This window comes from Podarcis vaucheri, assembly GCF_965113315.1.
Source record: "Podarcis vaucheri genome assembly, chromosome: 10".
In the NCBI taxonomy this organism is placed as follows: domain Eukaryota; kingdom Metazoa; phylum Chordata; class Lepidosauria; order Squamata; family Lacertidae; genus Podarcis; species Podarcis vaucheri.
The window spans coordinates 8,550,074-8,569,518 of NC_138748.1; the positions used below are offsets into that span (position 1 = coordinate 8,550,074).

The window sequence follows — 19,445 nt, forward strand, 5'->3', positions numbered from 1 at the left end:
GCCCCCCAAAAAGTTCATAAAACTTCAAGTTTCTGAGCAGCATCATAATTTTCTGCACAGTGGATATGTTGTGGTTGTCTTGGACATAAGCAGGTTACGAAGGTTTGCATTGCAATGTGGAGACATTTTCATAACTGAATATGGGAATAGTTGTGAGATATAAACTTCAGCCATGTGATTGTTCTGTCATTCTCTTTATTCCTCTTTCTTTCTTTCTTTCTTTTCCCAGCTGCCTGTCTTGTCCTGGGCTGTATGATTTATCCTGATGGCTGGGATGCAAAGGAGGTGAAACGGATGTGTGGTGAAAAGACAGACAAGTACAGATTGGGGGCTTGTTCAATCCGCTGGGCATACATTCTGGCCATCATTGGAATCCTGGATGCCCTGATCCTTTCTTTCTTGGCATTTGTACTTGGCAATAGACAGGACAGCTTACTAGCAGAGGAACTCAAGCTGGAAAACAAAGGTAGGAGGAACGGCTTTGGGAGGCTGTGTTACTCTGAACGGCAAGGGAAAGCACTTAAAAACAACCATCTCCATTGTCTGCGTAAAGACTCGCGCTTACTCATAAGTTATCCCCCATCGCAGTGAGGGAACCGCCAGAAGGCCCTCGGCACTGGACCTCAGCGTCCGGGCAGAACGATGGGAGTGGAGACGCTCCTTCAGGTATACTGGGCTGAGGCCGTTTAGGGCTTTAAAGGTCAACACCAACACTTTGAATTGTGCTCGGAAACAAGGTTCGGACAAGTCTTTTATCGCACAATCCGCAAAAGCAGTTCCTGCCGAATTCAATGTGCAGGGCCCAGCTCACCCATGAGACAAGGTGAAAGGACCACCTCAAGCAGCAGGGTCCACAAGGCAGCAGATCCCACTGCAGACCTTAATTTCTTCCCCTTGTTTGGGATGTAGATCTTGACTCCCACATTCTTTCCTGGTGGGGAGAGAGGTGTCATTTTGGTGGTTCACTTCAAGTGCCAAAATGTCTTGGGCCAGCTAAATACAGTTAAATATATATATAGAGAGAGTTTTAGTCTTAGTTGCTTTAGGTGGACAATGGATATATCAAATATAGCTTTTAAAAAACAATTATTAAAAAATGCAATTTTTGTGTATTTTTAACAACACTGTAAGAAAACCTTTCATCTCCTAGGATAGCAACCAAGGATAGACAAACCTGCCTAGGTCTATTAGTTTATTTCACCCCTATATTGTCTACTCCAAGGTTAGCCATCGTGCTGCCCTCCAGAGGTCATGGGCTACAGTTACCATCTCCCCATGCTCCTATTAAGATTTTTCCTAAGTTTAAGAGCCTCACAGGAGGTGGCAGGGGAGGGGGAGCGAAGGTTTAACACTTTCTTCTTGCTGTGACCTACCCCCTTGTGCTGCTGACTGGAGAACAGCTGAAGGTGGTGAGAAGCTTGCCAGGATACGCACATTTTCCAAGGCCTGCTAGGGAATATGGCTAATGCCCAGAGAATGAACAAAATTCATTTGGATAAGGAATAAAGACCTTTTAGAAAGGAAAACGCCACGATGGTTATCACCTATAGAAGTGCTATCAGTAAAGAAGACCAACATTAAAGGGGATTGGGGTACCTTTAAAGATATTATAGAATTCAAATACGGGAAACCAAACTTAAAAAAGAGAGAAGACATACAAAACTGGATCAAAGACTGGGTCCAGTATTTCCAATTAAGGGAAGACAAAGAGGATTTTCTGAGGAAAACTCAGAACTCAAAAAAGTCTTATTGGGCAACAAATAAAAACTACAGTGGTGCCCCACAAGACGAATGCCTCGCAAGACGGAAAACTCGCTAGACGAAAGAGTTTTCCGTTTTGGAGGTGCTTCGCAAAACGAATTTCCTATGGGCTTGCTTCGCAAGACGACAATGTCTTGCGAGTTCCTGCTGGTTTTTTTCCTCCCCCCTTTTTCTAAGCCGCTTATCAGCTGATCCGATCAGCAGATAAGCCGCTAAAAGCCGCTAATAGCGCTAATCCGCTAATCCTTCAATGGGCTTGCTTCGCAAGACGAAAAAACCGCTAGACGAAGAGAATCACAGAATGGATTCTTTTCGTCTTGCGAGGCACCACTGTAGTTTCAAAAATTTATAAAATCTTATTAGAGTGGGGAGACTAAGGAAGAAATAACAAAGACCTCTATGATCCAATGGACAATCGACCTAGGACACAACTGTGGAAAACCACAATAAACTTCCCGGCATGCTATACCCTAAAAGAGAACCTACAAAAGGTGATATATAGATGGTACCTCACCCCTAGTAAATTTGTAAAAATGTATAAAAAGGAAACCAATTTATGTTGGAAATGTGAAGAGATTGAAGGGACATTTATACACATGTGGTGGGGCTGTAAGAAAGCCAAAGAGTATCAGGAGAAGATATACTCAAAACTGAAAAAGATGTTCAGTGTCTCATTTCCCAATAAAGCAGAGATGTTCTTATTGAGTATAGTAGAAGGGGAAATATCTAAGTACTTAGTCTTTTCCTCTACACAATAACAGCAGCCAGAATAATTTATGTTCAAACGTGGAAGGACAAAAAAAGTCTCACAAAAATAGACTGGCAAAATAAGCTAATAGAATACGTGGAGCTAGCAATGTTGACTGCAAAGATAAGAAATCAGGATGAGTCGGATATAAAAGAAGAATGGGAATACTTTGGCGAATATTTAAAGAAATATTACAATCAGATAAATTTCCAAGTGGGGTTAGATATATGAGCAGCAGTTAAAATAAGCAGAAGAAGGGTAGTCATTAAGGAGATGCAGCTTAACAAGGACTAATTAAGACCCCGCAGAGGGGTGTGCATGGAAGTCAAAGACTGTAAGATAAACAGTGACAATAATTGATGTACTAAGACATGTAAAATGCATAAATGAAAAAAGAAAAGAAAGTATTTATTGGTTTTTAAAAGAATGAACAAAATTTGGTCTATATATACGTATTTTTCAAGGTGTGCTGAAGATTATCTTTATTGCCTGGGAAATGTGCACAATTCCCTCTTCATGGAAGGATTATGTACACATTCTCCATGAGGCCTGGTGAATGTGCACAGTACTGCTCAGCTCATATCCCCCTTAACATGAAACACAAAGTCAGTTTCCTGTTCTGGTTTGAGCGTTATGGCTGAAAGGCCACCAAAAAGGAATGAAGAAACACAACATCTGGCCTTTACTGATATCCATGTAGCAGAAAGCAGAGAATGGTGAAAGACTGTGATTTTTAATCCATCCAGGATATTCTGGATGGCACTTTGTGGTCATGATATTGTGGGGATCTCAGGTACAGAAAACTGCAACAAAAAATCCAAGTTCTGATTCCAAAGAAAATCTGTGCACTGAAAGTAAATGTAGACTTGGAAATGTGCTTAACCCTCTCAGTTCGAATTGCGTGATTGGGTTTGGATGAGACACTGCGGCATCCTAAAAAGCAGCTTACAACTCAGGGTTCTTTCATCATTGACTTTTCCCAACCTTCTTGCACAATTTTTTGTGTGCAGTTTTGGCTTACTTGGCCAAAAACTTCAGGCTGATTCATGAGCAACTCTTTGCTGGAAAGTAGTTCTTTGGGAGCTGCTAAAAAAAGATCCACAGTGTGGTATTCGAATTGCTTTCTAAAAACAATTGCTTTCAAAAGGCAGCAGATTTCTAGTTCTCATGGTTAGAAAGATATACTAAATAAGCACATGGGCATTTTCTGCTATATTCTTAAAAGCATTTAGAATAAGAACCCTCCAACACTTCACAGAATGACTGGGAAAAGCTTGGGAGAATGCAATGATGATGAAATTTGCAAGCAAAAGGAATGCTGTTAAATATAATTGCCAAAATAAGTTTATTTGGAGATGGGCCTTGTTCATACAGTGCCGGAATGATAAAAGTAGCAGATGAAATACCTCATTACAACTTATTTACTTTAATGTAGCAAACCAACACTGTGTAGACTTTTTTCATCTCTCGATTTTCTCGCTTCTTTGTCTAGTCCTTGTTTAAAGCCGTCCAAGTTGGCAAATAAATTATGCAAAAGAGTAAAGCAGGAGAACTAAATACATAAGACTTATACATGTCTCCTCAAATATGCATAATGTATACAGAAATGGGTTTATATTTATGCATGGGCAGCCATTTATCCCACCCCATCTAAGGGTCTCAGAGCTTTGGATTAAGCCACTATCTGTACATTGTTGTTGTTTAGTCGTTTAGTCGTGTCCGACTCTTCGTGACCCCATGGACCAGAGCACGCCAGGCACTCCTGTCTTCCACTGCCTCCTGCAGTTTGGTCAAACTCATGCTGGTAGCTTTGAGAACACCATCCAACCATCTTGTCCTCTGTCATCCCCTTCTCCTTGTCCCCTCCATCTTTACCAGCATCAGGGTCTTTTCCAGGGAGTCTTCTCTTCTCATGCGGTGGCCAAAGTCTTGGAGCCTCAGCTTCAGGATCTGTCCTTCCAGTGAGCACTCAGGGCTGATTTCCTTCAGAATGGAGAGGTTTGATCTTCTTGCAGTCCGTGGGACTCTCAAGAGTCTCCTCCAGCACCATAATTCAAAAGCATCCATTCTTCGGCGATCAGCCTTCTTGATGGTCCAGCTCTCACTTCCATACATCACTACTAGGAAAACCATGTCTTTAACTATACGGACCTTTGTTGGCATTTCTATACTGTTCTATTTATCAACCTAGCCATTAAGTATCATAGATTTGTAGAACTGTTGAGTTGGAAGGGACCATGAGGGTCATCTAGTCCAACCCTCTGCAATGCCGGAATATGCAGCTGTCCCATATGGGGATCGAACCTGCAACCTTGGCGTTATCAGCACTGTGCTCTAACCAACTGAGCTATCCCAGTTTGCATCTTGAATGATTTGTTCAAGGTAACACTAGCTCCTATGACTAAACACTTGGTTAACTTAAGACTGAATAACAGCGCACTTTCTTGTTGTGCTGTTCTGTCTGTCGATGGTATGTGGTTGTGGTTGTTTAAAGTCATAATGAATCGGAACAATTTGCCTTTTGTTTATTTATTTAGGATGCAGCCAAGTCCACAGGCTTTTGTGTACTAATGCTGCTGTTCTCCCACTTTCCCCTGAACTCCTCATTCAAACAGCTAAAATAATAACAATTAACCTCTAAGGCAGGGGCTTAACCAAATAATCTGAGTAGCTGCCCCCATTGCAATGCTTGGGAAGCACGAGTTATTTACTGTTGCACTTCCTCACGGGTAGCATTACTGTGTGAGTCATTAAGCTCTTGAAAAATGTTATCTCTTCACAAAGGCTCTAAATTTGACTACAAAGCCTTCGGAAGTGGCAAGACAGTTGAGAATGAGCCCTGGATTATAAATATCGGGATTTTTAAAATATTGAGCCTGAGCCTGAGGCACTGTGAATGTGTCAGAGTCAGGTTTCCTGTTCTAAGCAGACATCAAAGGATTACTGCGAACTGTGCAAGGGTGTCTGAAATATTAGGATGCCCCACACATTCAGGCACACACAGACACACCTTGAGAACTGTCCTGAATTTGGTCCCAAGAACTTGCTGGGGAGTGAACTGGGTATGGGGGTTCATTTGGAGGGTTCAGCTTCAAGGTAAAGTTTTGGACTTGGTGACTACAGAGTCTGATAGACATATATTCCTTTACATCCCAGTCTTAGATGGGACTCATAGCAGTCTCCCATTTAAGACATTGGTGAGGTTCTAGAGAGCATCTTGGCTTCAGCAACTCTGCAGTTTCTGCCAGGTACTCAACAGACCATTCACTGGGCCCCATCACAAAGACCTACTGAACCTACTGAATCAAGGTTGAAGAAAAGGAGTCCATCGTGCTACACTTACACGCACATTGCCAAAACATTCCTCATGTTATCTGCCCCCTCTGTTTCCATTTGATGTTAGACATGTGTCAGGGAACTGCCATCAGAGGCGAGAGGAGAGGTAAGACGCTCCAATGATGCAGGGGAGGGAACTAGCAAGGAGAGAGAGAGAGCTTCCGCTGGGGAAGGAAATCCAGGGGACACCAGGGAGAAAGGGGAGGCTGAGAGTACGGCGGAGGGAAGGCTCCGAGACTCTTCCAGTGAGATCAGCGGAGAGAGCACAGGACCTCCGCTTGGCATGCCCATGCTGCGCAGAAAGCTTCCACACAGAGAATCTAGGAGGAGACTTGGAGTCAAGGAATTTTTATGTTGGAGGAAATTTAGGAAACGCCCACTGACGGATTCTGCCAGTGACTGAGACAGTCGCGTTGTAAGGGCTGTCAAACCAGGGAAAGGTTTAGCTATACAACCAGCTTGGAGCAGTTTCCAGTTTACGCACAAGCAACCCCAATTCCCATTACAACATGCGACTGAGGAGAGCTTTCTTGGTTGATGCTCGCCTGGCACCAGTTCCAAAATCATTTTAGCTGTGGTGCCATTTTATTTGCCTGGAGTTTTTATAGTGTAAGCTGGGTCTGAGTCGTCGTTTCTTAATCCGTCCCACTGAATTGTATCAGGGTTGTGTGCTTTTTTTAGCTGCTGCTTCCAAAAACAAAGGTTGACTAAATTTACCCAACTGATGCTTCAGACAAATGGCACCCCACATGGTTAGGTCCGATGTGGTTCCTGGTTTCTATGGCAGCCACTCTGCTCCCATAAGGAACGAAGAGGGACATTTCATCTGGGCAGGTGGGAAGACAACATACACACGGACATTTCCACTCACGCTGCTCTTCTCGCCCACTGGGAAGGTCAGAGCACTTTTCAAGTTGTGAGGCAAGGCGCAACCTTAAAGCCTTTGGAATGCATCAAACTGTGAAGAACAACCTCATGATTCTTAGCGGTATATTTAAGCTTCCCTAATTTTGGAGATCAGTTGGGTTTTATTTATGTTTCTGATCTCCATAGTCCAGATATGTGGGGAACACAGTCACGTTCCACAGCTGGATCTCCACAGTGAGCCTCGGAACTACAAAAGTGTTTTAGGAGATGTAGGAGGTCTGAATCAAATAACAAAAGGGTGAAAACAACCTCTGAAGGTGACTGAACCTCCCCTTTCCCCGTGATATATAGGTGGGCAGATCAGGAGAAGATTTGGGCATATAAGAAGATAGAGGACAGTCACAATAGCTGTTTCTGCAGAACTTTAGATTGTTCAAAGCACCTTCACAGGCATTATCTTTTGATCCTTGGAAAGCCCCATAATGTAGACACATATTTCTCCCCACGTGATAGAGGTGGACTAAGGCTAAAAGAGAATGACTTAACTTAAGGCCAGCTCAGAGCATAGAAAGTTGTCTTATATCATGTCACACCATTGGTCCGTCTTGATAAGTATTGTCTCTGCTGAGTGGCTGCCATTTTCCAGGACCACAGGTAGGAGTCTTTTCCAGTCCTACCTGGAGATGCCTGTGGCTGAACGTGGACATTTTACATGCCAAGCATGTGCTCTCTATTGCCAGAAATAATCAACTTGTCCCCAAAAGCAGACTTCACTGTGAATTGAAAGATGCTGCTAACATTTCTATTTTAAACACCAAAAGTTCAAAATAGATGGTTGCCTTCCTGGAACTATGCTGGTTCACCGCTATCCTAGTACAAATAGCTTTAATATAAAGGGGGAAATCTCTGTGTTAACACCAGTTTCGCGAGCCTCTAATTTACTGGTACTCAGCTTCATTTATTGAGGTTTAACACAAATGTTAGGGATAGGGATGCAAAATGCATGCTGGTTATAATCCTATTACATGCTTACCTAGGAGTAAGACCCAGTGGGACTTCTGAATAGGCAAGCATTAGGTTACATTGCCAGGGATAGTTTTTTTAACCTTCTCACCCTTTTTCTGGGATACCTTTCAATCCTAGTTCGGTGTGGTAAGCAGAAAGGAAATACAGTGGTGCCCCACAAGACGAATGCCTCGCAAGACGAAAAACTCACTAGACGAAAGGGTTTTTCGGTTTTGCATTGCCAGTATGGTGTAGTGGTTAAGAGCGGTAGTCTCGTAATCTGGGGAACCGGGTTCGCGTCTCCGCTCCTCCACATGCAGCTGCTGGGTGACCTTGGGCCAGTCACACTTCTTTGAAGTCTCTCAGCCCCACTCACCTCACAGAGTGTTTGTTGTGGGGGAGGAAGGGAAAGGAGAATGTTAGCCGCTTTGAGACTCCTTAAAAGGGAGTGAAAGGCGGGATATCAAATCCAAACTCCTCCTCCTCCTCTTCTTCTTCTTCTTCTTCTTCTTCTTCTTCTTCGCTAGACAAATTTCCCTATGGGCTTGCTTCGCAAGACGAAAACGTCTTGCGCTTTTTTCTTAAAGCCGCTTGAAGAGGCGCAGTTGCGACGGACTGTGCTTCGCAAGATGAAAAACATCGCAAGACGAAAAGACTCGCGGAACGAATTCTTTTCATCTTGCAAGGCACCACTGTATTATTTCTTTGATTCATACTGTCCACCCAGTGCAAACAATTCTCAGTTTTGTTATCATGAAAACAAGGAATGATGGTTCCAAAAATACCCAATCATGATTTGGTGCTAGGTGAATAAGTCTTAAAGGATCCAAAGGCTTGCATACACTTTTTTCTTCTTATGTGTTGTGATACGTTCCCTTGTGTGTTGCAGTTCTGTTCATGGTCTGTGGAGAAACCTATTTGCCATATTATTCCAAGAGCAGAGTATGCTTTGTAGTTGTCCTGAAAACCTGGTTGGGAAACTAGGATTTCCTGTTCATTTCCCGTCCTAGGTTGCAGGAGAAGCACGCATTGTAGCTTACTGGAAGCTAGGCAGTGATGATGGGATTGCAAAATAAAAAAATTCCTTCCAGTAGCACCTTAAAGACCAACTAAGTTAGTTCTTGGTATGAGCTTTCGTGTGCATGCACACTTCTTCAGATACACTGAAACAGAAGTTGCCAGATCCTTCTATATAGTGAGAAGGTGGGGAGGGGTATTACTCAGAAGGGTGGTGTGAATAGGAGATTGGCAGAGTTATGTATAATGGGATAAGAATCCAATGTCTTTGTTCAAACCAGGTCTTTCCATGGTTTTAAGTTTGGTAATGAGTTGTAATTCAGCAGCTTCTCTTTCCAGTCTATTTCTGAAATTCCTTTGTAGTAAAACAGCTACTTTGAGATCTTGTATAGAATGTCCTGGGAGATTGAAGTGTTCTCCTACTGGTTTCTCTGTTTTGTGATTCTTGATGTCAGATTTATGTCCATTTATTCTTTGGCGTAAGGTTTGGCCTGTTTGTCCAATATAGAGAGCTGAAGGACACTGTTGGCATTTGATGGCATACACAATGTTAGACAATGAGCAATTGAATTGTCCCAAGATGGTATGTGTGATGTTGTTGGGGCCAGTAATGGTGTTGTCCGGGTGTATGTGGCAACAAAGTTGGCATCTGGGTTTATTGCAGGCTCTGGTGCCAGTGTCCGTGTTAAGTCTGGTTGTAGTATTATTGTGGGTTAGGAGTTGTTTAAGATTGGGCGGCTGTCTGTAGGCAATGAAAGGTCTTCCTCCCAGAGCTTCCTCCCAGTCTATTTCAGAAATAGACTGGAAAGAGAAGCTGCTGAATTACAACTCATTACCAAACTTAAAACCATGGAAAGACCTGGTTTGAACAAAGACATTGGATTCTTATCCCATTATACATAACTAAGCCATTTCTCACCTTTTCACCCCTTGCCTTTTCCTGTAAGACCTATTACAGTCGTTAAGAGTCGTCAACAGGCTCATCTCAGCTATCTGCCAATCTCCTATTCACACCACCCTTCTGAGTAATACCCCTCCCCACCTTCTCACTATATAGAAGGATCTGGCAACTTCTGTTTCAGTGTATCTGAAGAAGTGTGCATGCACACGAAAGCTCATACCAAGAACTAACTTAGTTGGTCTTTAAGGTGCTACTGGAAGGAATTTTTTTATTTTGACTATGGCAGACCAACACGGCTACCTATCTGTGATGGGATTGCAGTAATTGAGGGGAGGGAGAGCAAGGAAAAGGAACTCTATAAACCTGAGGGTCCCCCAAGGCTCCTTCGCCTTGGTAAACCGTGGGCTGTTATTTCATCCAAACCAGCTCACTGCTTGTGAGCTCCTGGTACACAGGGAGGCTTTGCAAAAGTGGTTCCAACAGGTACTGCTGCAAAGAGTTCCCCACATACTGATGAGTCACACAATATTTTCTCCTGTAGGGGTGGAGGATAGCCATCTTAAATGACCTGGAGTTCTTTTGGCACTTCAGAAGCTTTTCAGGACTGGTGCAAAATTCCACTTCTCAACCACCTGCATACTATGGAGAGAAAACTACATATAGATCACCCATGTGGTGTAATTAATAAAAGAATTGGCTGGCTCCCTAGATCCAAAGTGCAGGGCTAAATGCACTCTCCAATAAGAGAGCCCCAGCAGAGTTTAAAAGTCACAAAATATGCAGTGACAGTGAAGCATTAGGAATATAGGCTGTTAGACCTTTTAATATCCCATTTAGTCCACTGACAGCGCTCCCCCATTTCTACACCTCTCGCAAACAGACCACACTGTTTAGTAAGTTTAAATGCTTTACTTACAGAGTTCAAAGGTTAGATTCATGTGCTATTCCATGCAGCAAGAAGTAAACACAGGCAGAAATCTTGGGATACAAAATATTCTGAAATAGCTCTAAGCATGCAGTCTGAGCTTGTAACTTGGTGAGTTCACATGGTGAAAAAGAGTGGACAAAGAAGGAAACTTAACTTCCCTTCAGGTGAGGGGCATGACCTAGCTGAGTCTAAGAATACAATTCTATGATCTTAACCCCTTCATGCATTAACTAGCCCTAAGCTTCCTAGTTGTATCTGACTGCGATTTCCCACATATACTTCCTTTAGAGAGCTGCCATAAATTCACTGTAGATACAAAACCTCTTTTTAAATGTCTGGAAATGAAATACTCTCAAAGTAAATTCTTTAGTCTTTGATTGTTATTCCAGTGGGGTCTTATGTCTTTTAGAGGTGAAGGGTACACCAAAGTGCACTTGAAATGACAGGACATGTTTTTAAACAAGATATTTCAGAGCACTAATTGGGAGTTTGGGGCATGAGAGGCACTCGGTGACATATTTAGAAGAACAGGCACGAAAGGGCATGGCTCTGATACTATAATACAACCCTAGGAACTGTCAGCATGGAAGGAAGGGATGTGGAATGGTAAAGTGATGCTCTTCTGAGGGTGAGGATCAAGAATTGTTTCATGGTATACTGCTGTGCTCCTCTGCCATTTCAAAGTTAGCCTTTAGCTTCTAATTCCTGGATTTAGAGCAATCGTTGAGATCCTGCTGAGAATTAATTGGCACGTGCCCTTTAGCTTATCCAGAAAGCGGGACTAACGGGTAAAGAGCAAGCCTTGCCGCCTTCCCTCGGTCAGTTTTGTCTTTTTCGTGCTACCCTCCTGCTGTTTGGTTGCTGGTTGTTAGCTTTATTCAATGCAGGGCAAAGATGACACATTATTGAGAGAAATAAATACCCTCCACTTCCCGCCATAGCTGCCTTGTTATTTTCTTGAAGGAGGCTGGCAGTCTCCTCCCGAACATGTCTTTCTAAGGTCTCTGTGACATGATTAGCTGCTGTAACTTTGCAGTCGGCCATCACGCTAGCATTTGTGTTGGTTTTAAGGGACTATGCAACTCCCATAGCCACCAATTAGGCTGCAAGTCGGTGACGTTTCAGGTAAAGCGGATCTCGGGCAAAGGAAATTGCTTGTGTGTGAAGTGCACCTTGAGTGACCTCCTGGAGTCAAGGTCTTACAGGAGGAAGGGAATCAATTCGTTATATACACTCGTCTCTCCAGAGGAGCTGCAGTCCCTGGTGAAATCTGAAAGCTGAGGTTCAGACGACTTTAGAAATTAAATCCGTACTGATGGAGCACACAGAAGATGTAGAACATATGTAACATAATAGCTCTCTTCAAATATATGAGGAGTTGTCATATAGAAAGTGGGACAGGCTTGTTTTCTGCTTCACTGGAGTGCAGGGCTAGAACTAATGAGAAGGAAAAGCAAGGAGGCAGATTTTGGTTAATTATTAGGAGGAACATTCTAAGAGGAAGAAGTGTTTGTGTGGCGAGTTCCTGCCTCCCCCCATAGAAATAAAGACTCAGGACACAAGAATTTGAGTTAATGGGTCAGATTAGGCCACAACTTCATTGATTACAGGAATTGAGCAGTATTGGCTTAGGCATTGGTCCTACAACTAACCGGCCTGGCCGGTGAGGGTTAACCACCAGTGGGAGGAGTCCTGCTGAGGCACATCAACTAGGACCTCCCCCGGGGTCACCGTGTGGGGGAGTGCCGTGGGCCCACACCTCCATAGGCTTAGGACGAGGCCATGCCCCCCCCGGAATCCTTTACCGGACTACCCTTTATTTGGGAGAAGGTGGTGGCGCTCCTTCTCCCCCTTCATCTGCATAACAATAGACTGTACCCCCACCAATGCCTACCGCCCATACCGTGGAGTTGTGACGGTTTGCTACAAGGTAGGCAAAAACCAAATGGCTGGAGCCAATCTGCCAGATGGAAAAATTCTTACCAGGCCCCTTGATGGCGACCAACCGAGGTTCATAGGAACGTCAGAGAACCTAGCCTAACGGGTGGGAGCGGAGGGAAAACCAGGTCAGCTGTGGCGTGGGAAAGAGAGAGGTCTTCGGCCGCGCCAGACCTAAGTAGGCGAGGCCACGCCCCCCGCACCAGCCGATTGGCTGGCACGGGGTATGACGCGGCCGAGGATTCCCTGCTATCGCGTGAGGGGAGGGGCGTGAAGCCCGCAACCCCACCTCCTCCCTAGCTCGGAAGCGGATTTTGCGTGCAACATACGATCAAAGTAGGCGTTGGGAAGTTCTGCTTTTCTGCAGCTATTTAAGCATGGCCCTCTGCCAGGGATGCTGTTGTTTCAAGATTCCTGCACTGTGTAGGACAGCTTGACTGCATGATCTCCAGGGTCCCTTGAAGTCCTAAAATTCTATGAATCAGTAAATACGTTGCCGAGCATTATATGCAGTAAAAGCAAGAAAGACCATGGTAGCAAAGAACTTAAAAACCTCTGGAAATTATATGCAGCGCTTAAAATGGACAGACGCAAGCCATAAACCGACGTACAGTATTTTTCACTCTATAAGACACACATTTTCCCCTCCAAAAATTATGGAGTAAATGCAGGCTCCTTGGCTTCAGCGATAGCAACACGAAGCCTCAGAAGCGCAGTGGGAGCACTCCCGCCGCGCTCTGGAGGCTTCGGGTTGCCTTCACTGAAGCCTAGAGAGTGAGGGGGGGTCGCCTGAAGCCTCTGGAGTGCAGCAGGAGCTCCCGCTATGCTCCGGAGGCTTCGGGTTGCCTTCACTGAAGGCGAAGGCAATGTGGGAGAGGAGAGCTGTGCAGCACCCCTTCAGCAAAGCGGGAGGAGAAATGGAAGGGGCTCCGTTTCTCCTGCCGCTTCGCTGAAGGGGCACAGCACAGAGGGGGGGGAATTTTTTTTCTTGTTCTCCCCCTCTAAAACAAGGTGTGTCCTATGGTCGGGTGCGTCCTATAGAGTGAAAAATACGGTAAATTTATGGTAACTCTGCGTTGCCGCTACCACTAATTCTCTCTATTGTTTCTATAGATGATAACATCATTTCTCACAACTTAACCAGGTTGTACTGAATTAAGACTGCAGCTAAATCCCTCCACCTGTGGTGGCCCCCCAAAAGCACCAGTGAGTGATATCACAAGGCCTGCTGTCTAAAATCAGGCCTGTGTCCGGGCTTCAGACAATCTAGCAGAAATGTGCAGGCAATTCTCATTTCTATGTAGGGTCTGAATTAACGCTTTATGTGATGGCTTGTGCATTTTTGCTCCTGCTCAGAATTATGTTCTTGCACATGACAGGGAAGAGAATTAATCAGAAGTGGGGGGAGATTTATAATTTACAAAGCTGGAGTGTCCCCCCCCAAAAAAAAAATGTTTAGAGGCATGATGCTTAGCATTGAAACAGTGGGGCAGTGAGTCCTCCAGGAGTGAATTTTGTTGTTGGGGATGACGATACTGACGTAGAACATTTTTTTAAAAAGCCACTCTGAAAACCTTTTCAAATTTCCAAAGCAAATAAAAGGAAGCCTAAACCATAGGGGTTAAGAATGGAGACCGTGGGCTGGGGAGTCTGTGGCTTAAATCTCATCTCGGCACCAAATTTTCTAGGTGAGTTACGGCCTTGAGAATCTCCATATGCAATAAAGGGTTATCTTAAACATTTCAGAAGAAAACATTACTAAAGGAAATCAAATATAACATGCACATCTAAAAACAACACAATTAACAAGAGAATAAAATATTATCATAAGCAGAGGACATATCTGCTGCTATTGCTGCCAATCCAGTCAATGGAGGTTCATGGCAGGCGGTGGCTGTGGAAATTCAGACTGAGTCTGCATGAAGAGACAGCCAAGATGGTCCCTGGCCTCTTCAGCAGCTTCAGCTTTTGTAGCTGGAGTCAGTCAGGGCGCCGCCCTCCCAGGTCAGGTGGGAAAAGGCCTGAAAGCCACATGAAATCTCTCCTTCCGATATATTAAACTTAGATCTAATTACAGCAAAAAAGGTCATCAAACAAAGATTGGAGGAGGTTGACTTGCAACAAAATCTTACTACAGGTGGTGGTACATGTTCCCCGATAAACCAGGGCATTACATTTATGTCCCAGATACCTCGATATCTGTCTACCTTATCGGCTGCGTCACATAGATTCACTTTTGTTAGAGCCAGATTTAATGTGTTCCCCTCAAATGTGCTGAACAATAGATTTTCTAACGGTAAAACTTCTGTTTTATGCGCATGTGACAACAAATCAATAGAATCCCTTCATCATATCTCGTTTAATTGTCCTTTATATATTGTTCCCCGATCAAGGATTCTGAGTTCAATCATTTTGGAAACTGTTGCTAAACCACCTGAATTACATCTAGCCTATCTACTCCAGGACACTGACTCTCATAGAACATTACAGGTTGCAAGATTCCTGAATTCTGTTCTTTCATATAAAAGACTTCATGGAATGCTGCATGACTATTAAAATCTAGTAAACTCTATCCACCATCTTTATATTCAAGGCCACAATATGGTACATCTAGAGACTGTATGTAATGTGAACGAGATTATGCGCTGAAATATTTTAGTTGATATTTTAGAATGTAAAATGCTATTTTATTTACCGATTGGTTTTACCTGGTGGGCTTATAGCCAAATAAAGTATTATCTATCCTGAAAGCCAGGGAGCAAGTTTTCCAGAACCAACAGCTAAGATGGCTCAAAAACGATGTATGGGCTTTGAATACTTCAAATGCACCGTATACCGGTAAATCCTGGGTATTATTATAGTTACGTGCAATCTGAATTATGTAGGCTTTTACAAATCCATTCTATTTGGATAATCAGGAGAAACCTTTTTCACAAAGGCTGCAGTTTACCATTGCCAATGATTCCAAAACATTTACTCCCTTTTGCCTTGCAATACTTTCATCACCGGAAGGAATCCTTGATGATCCACAGTTGTCAAAAGGAGGACACATTGCGTGGCGAGTTCCCGCCTCCCACCAGTAGAAATAACGACACATGACACAAGTCTTTTGGGTTAATGGGCTAAAATTGGCCACAACTTTATTGGTTACTGGTAACAAGCGGTATTGGCTTAGGCATTGGTCCTATCCGTCTATCCGGCTTCAGCCTGTTTGCTTGAAGACCGGGAAGGGTTAACACCAGCAGGGGGAGCCCTGCTGATGCACAGCAACTAGGGACTCCCCTGGGGTCACCGCTCGGGGGCACGCTTTAGGCCCTGACCTCCATAGGCTTCAGACAAGGCCATGCCCCCTGGAATCCTTTACCAGACTACCCTTCAATATTCGGGGGAGGTGATGGCACTCCTCCCCCCAACACATCTACATAACAAGACCCCTACCAATACCTAACCACCAAAACCAAAGAAGTTGTGACGATTTGCTACAAGGTAGGCGAAAAACCAAATGGCCAGTGCCAATTTGCCAAATGGAAAAAATTCCTACCAGGCCCCTTAACGGCAACCAACCGAGGTCCATAGCAAGGTCAGAAGGACCAACTAAGTTAGTTCTTGGTATGAGCTTTCGTGTGCATGCACACTTCTTCAGATGCATGCACAACCAACACGGCTACCTATCTGTAACAAGGTCAGAAGGGAAACCTTGGAGGGCGGGCGGGCGGGCGGGTGGGAAACCTAAGAAGCTGAGCGGCCAAAGAGGGAGATCCCAGGCCGCACTTGCCTTAAATGAGGCAAGCCACACCCCCTGAGACAGCCAATGACGCGGCCCGAGGATTCCCCTGATCGCGCGGGGCTGGAAGCCAGCCTCCGCGTGTGTGTTGGAGGCGTGAAGCCCGCAACACCAGCTCCTCCTGAGGTCGGAAGTGGCTTTTTCATAGACCACTTGCTGCTGCATTGATCACAATCCAAACTGGAAAACAGGGTGAGTGGACATTTTCTGGGACGTCCAGCATACGTGGGGTTTTAATAATAGGCTCTGTGGCAGGTGAGAAAATGATCCTGACTCTTGTTAAATGTATTAGCTGAGATGGGCTGAAAGCGGCTGCTTTTTTTTTCTTTTTCTTGCTCCACAGCTGAAACAGAAACAGATTGTCTGAAGGGCAGATTGTTCTTCCCAAGATCTTGTCAGCCAGTCTTCTAAATACAAATAAATATGGGTCCCTTGGCGTCCTAGATGAGCTGTCAAGTCTGCAAGGCACACAATGAACATTCCGGAGACATGACGTATTTTAAAGGGGGTTTATTTTGTTTGGGGCTTGGTAAATACTAGGGCTGCGAATCAGTGTAAAACTGAAACATTAGAGATGAATCATTTAAATTGGCTATAAATACAGTGGTGCCCCGCAAGACGAATGCCTCGCAAGACGGAAAACTCGCTAGACGAAAGAGTTTTCCGTTTTGGAGGTGCTTCGCAAAACGAATTTCCTATGGGCTTGCTTCGCAAGACGACAATGTCTTGCGAGTTCCTGCTGGTTTCCCCCCCCCCTTTTTCTAAGCTGCTAAGCCACTTATCAGCTGATCTGATAAGCCGATAAGCCGCTAATAGCGCTAATCCGCTAATCCTTCAATGGGCTTGCTTTGCAAGACGAAAAAACCGCTAGACGAAGAGAATCACAGAACGGATTCTTTTCGTCTTGCAAGGCACCACTGTAATGGCTTTCCTAAGGCCACAAAATAATTTCATACCTCTAGAGGGAGTGAGCCCAGTGGCAGAACTCAGGAAACGCAGGCAGCTGTCTGGGCCAGAGCACCCAAATAGGCTTATCAGCACTAACAACTGGGCCTTCTATTACACTGGGTGCTCCAAAGCACTATGGGAAATTTCAAAATGGCAATCCATAGCTGCCTACAAACAGGACATCTTATCCATCGAGAGGACGCAGTGCCAAGGGCCTTCTCAAATCTGGATGTGGCCCTGAGAGATAGGCATTGGAAATTGAGCTTGGGGAAGGTACTACGTATGGGGAAATGTTTACAGTACCAAGATCTATACGGTACGTCTTCCGATTTCAGGCAGAATCAGTTGAAGTCTGACAATCCAGTCCTAGACACAGGAAGAATAAAATAAAACAGCCTGCTATTTCCTCGCGTGGAAGCTGCATTCTCTACGCTGTCATCATTTCAGCAAGATGTTATATAAAAATCAGCAATTGTAGGAGACTCAGCTTTTTGGTGCTCCAGTGTTGCTTGTCTTGGAGAGAGAGTGGGGGGGGAGGAGAGGGAGAGGGTTTAGTTGCAAGTGCTTTGCTAGGTAACCTTGTACAAGCTCCTTGGCGCTGGTTTGCAAAAACACCTGAACATCCACCGTCTGTCGTCCGTTTGGCATTCTGAGCCATTCCCAGGCTCCTCACTCTGACAGTGTGTGCGAATCACTTGGGGATTATGTGAAGTCACTGATCAGCCGCCTCAATCTAAATACCGCTCAGCAAGAATTCTGCCTTGTAGTTGATTCAGCTTGTGCCCTTTTATTTTTGAAGCCCGTGTCTCTGTACCAGTACAGTGGTACCTCGATTTATGAACTTAATCCGTTCCGGAAGTCCGTTCTTAAACCAAAACCGTTCTTAAACCAAGGCTCGCTTTCCCTAATGAGGCCTCCCACCGCCGGTGCCCTTCCGCTGTTCGGATTCCATCCTTAGACCAAGATAAAGTTTGCAAACCGGGACACTACTTCCAGTTTTGCAGAGTTCGTAAACTGAATAGTTCGAAACAGGGCTGTTCTTAAACCAAAGTACGCAGTCTCTTTCTAGATCATGAGACAGCCAGCAGGGCTTGTCTTTTTCCATCCTAGGTTCACAGTAAAAAAAGGGTAAAGGACCCCTGACGGTTAAGTCCAGTCACAAACGACTCTGGGGTTGCAGTGTTCATCTTGCTTTATAGGCCAAGGGGGCAGGCATTTGTCTGCAGACAGTTTTTCTGGGGTCATGTGACCAGCATGACTAAGCCACTTCTGGTGCAATGGAACACCAAAACCAGAGCAGCGCACAGAAACGCCATTTACCTTCCCACCGGAGCGGTACCTATTTATCTACTTGCACTTTGACGGGCTTTCGAACTGCTAGGTTGGCAGGAGCAGGGACTGAGCAACGGGAGCTCACGCCATCGCGGGGATTTGAACCGCCGACCTTCTGATCGGCAAGCCCTAGGCTCTGTGGTTTAGACCACAGCACCACCCGCATTGGTAGTAGTGGTGAAATCATGGTGGTGCAACCCCACAGAGTAGTCCCTGATGTGTTTTGTTGTGTTCTTCACATGTTCAAGTTGTTGTAGCAGTCATTTCATTGCTGCAACCTTCTCAGTGTACCGGGAGACAATGGGGCTTTAAGCTGGACCGTTCACCATGTCTGTCTTGTATGATCTGTTGTGTCATGTGATATTTTTGAACGGGCTAGGCCTTGCATCAGTAGTTGAGGAGGTGGGACATCAGCCCAAAACCAACCAACCCAGTGGTAGAAAAGGGGGCAGACCCACACAGGCAGTTGATTTCATCCCACTGAAGTTCCAAAGCTTTCCTTGCCTCTCCCACTTCTACATCCCAGAGTTTACACTAAAACTGGCAAGCTGTACTTTGGCTAAAACTGAACATTAAACGTGTAAACCTCTTGTAGTTTTCTGCAGCTCACGTTACAGTAGCTCTTCCTAGACAAAATAAAACTCTGGATATTTGGTCACCTGCTACAGAAAGAGATTTTCTAAGTAAGTCATCTTGCTCCTGGATATTAATTCCAAAGGACCGAGTCAGCCTGACATTTTCTATCAGCTCCCTTGCTTGTAAGAGAGAACTTTAATACGCTGTGATATCATTAATAATGATGATGAATAGAGGTTCCTCAGCAGGAGCCAGAAGTAGTGCAAGATTAAAGCTCTCCCTACATGCTGCTGCTTAAGAATGG

General features: G+C 44.6%; 1 protein-coding gene across 1 annotated transcript in view; it reads left to right on the forward strand.

The window, feature by feature from the left end:
- The window catches only part of LHFPL3 (LHFPL tetraspan subfamily member 3), a gene marked incomplete at its 5' end in the record, with an annotated part of 244,742 nt that overhangs the window by 161,090 nt on the left and 64,207 nt on the right, over positions 1 to 19,445 (forward strand). The window contains one exon of the mRNA XM_082241064.1: positions 230 to 466. Coding sequence (XP_082097190.1) covers positions 230 to 466 — 237 coding nt within the window. The remainder of the gene's footprint in view (positions 1 to 229; positions 467 to 19,445) is intronic.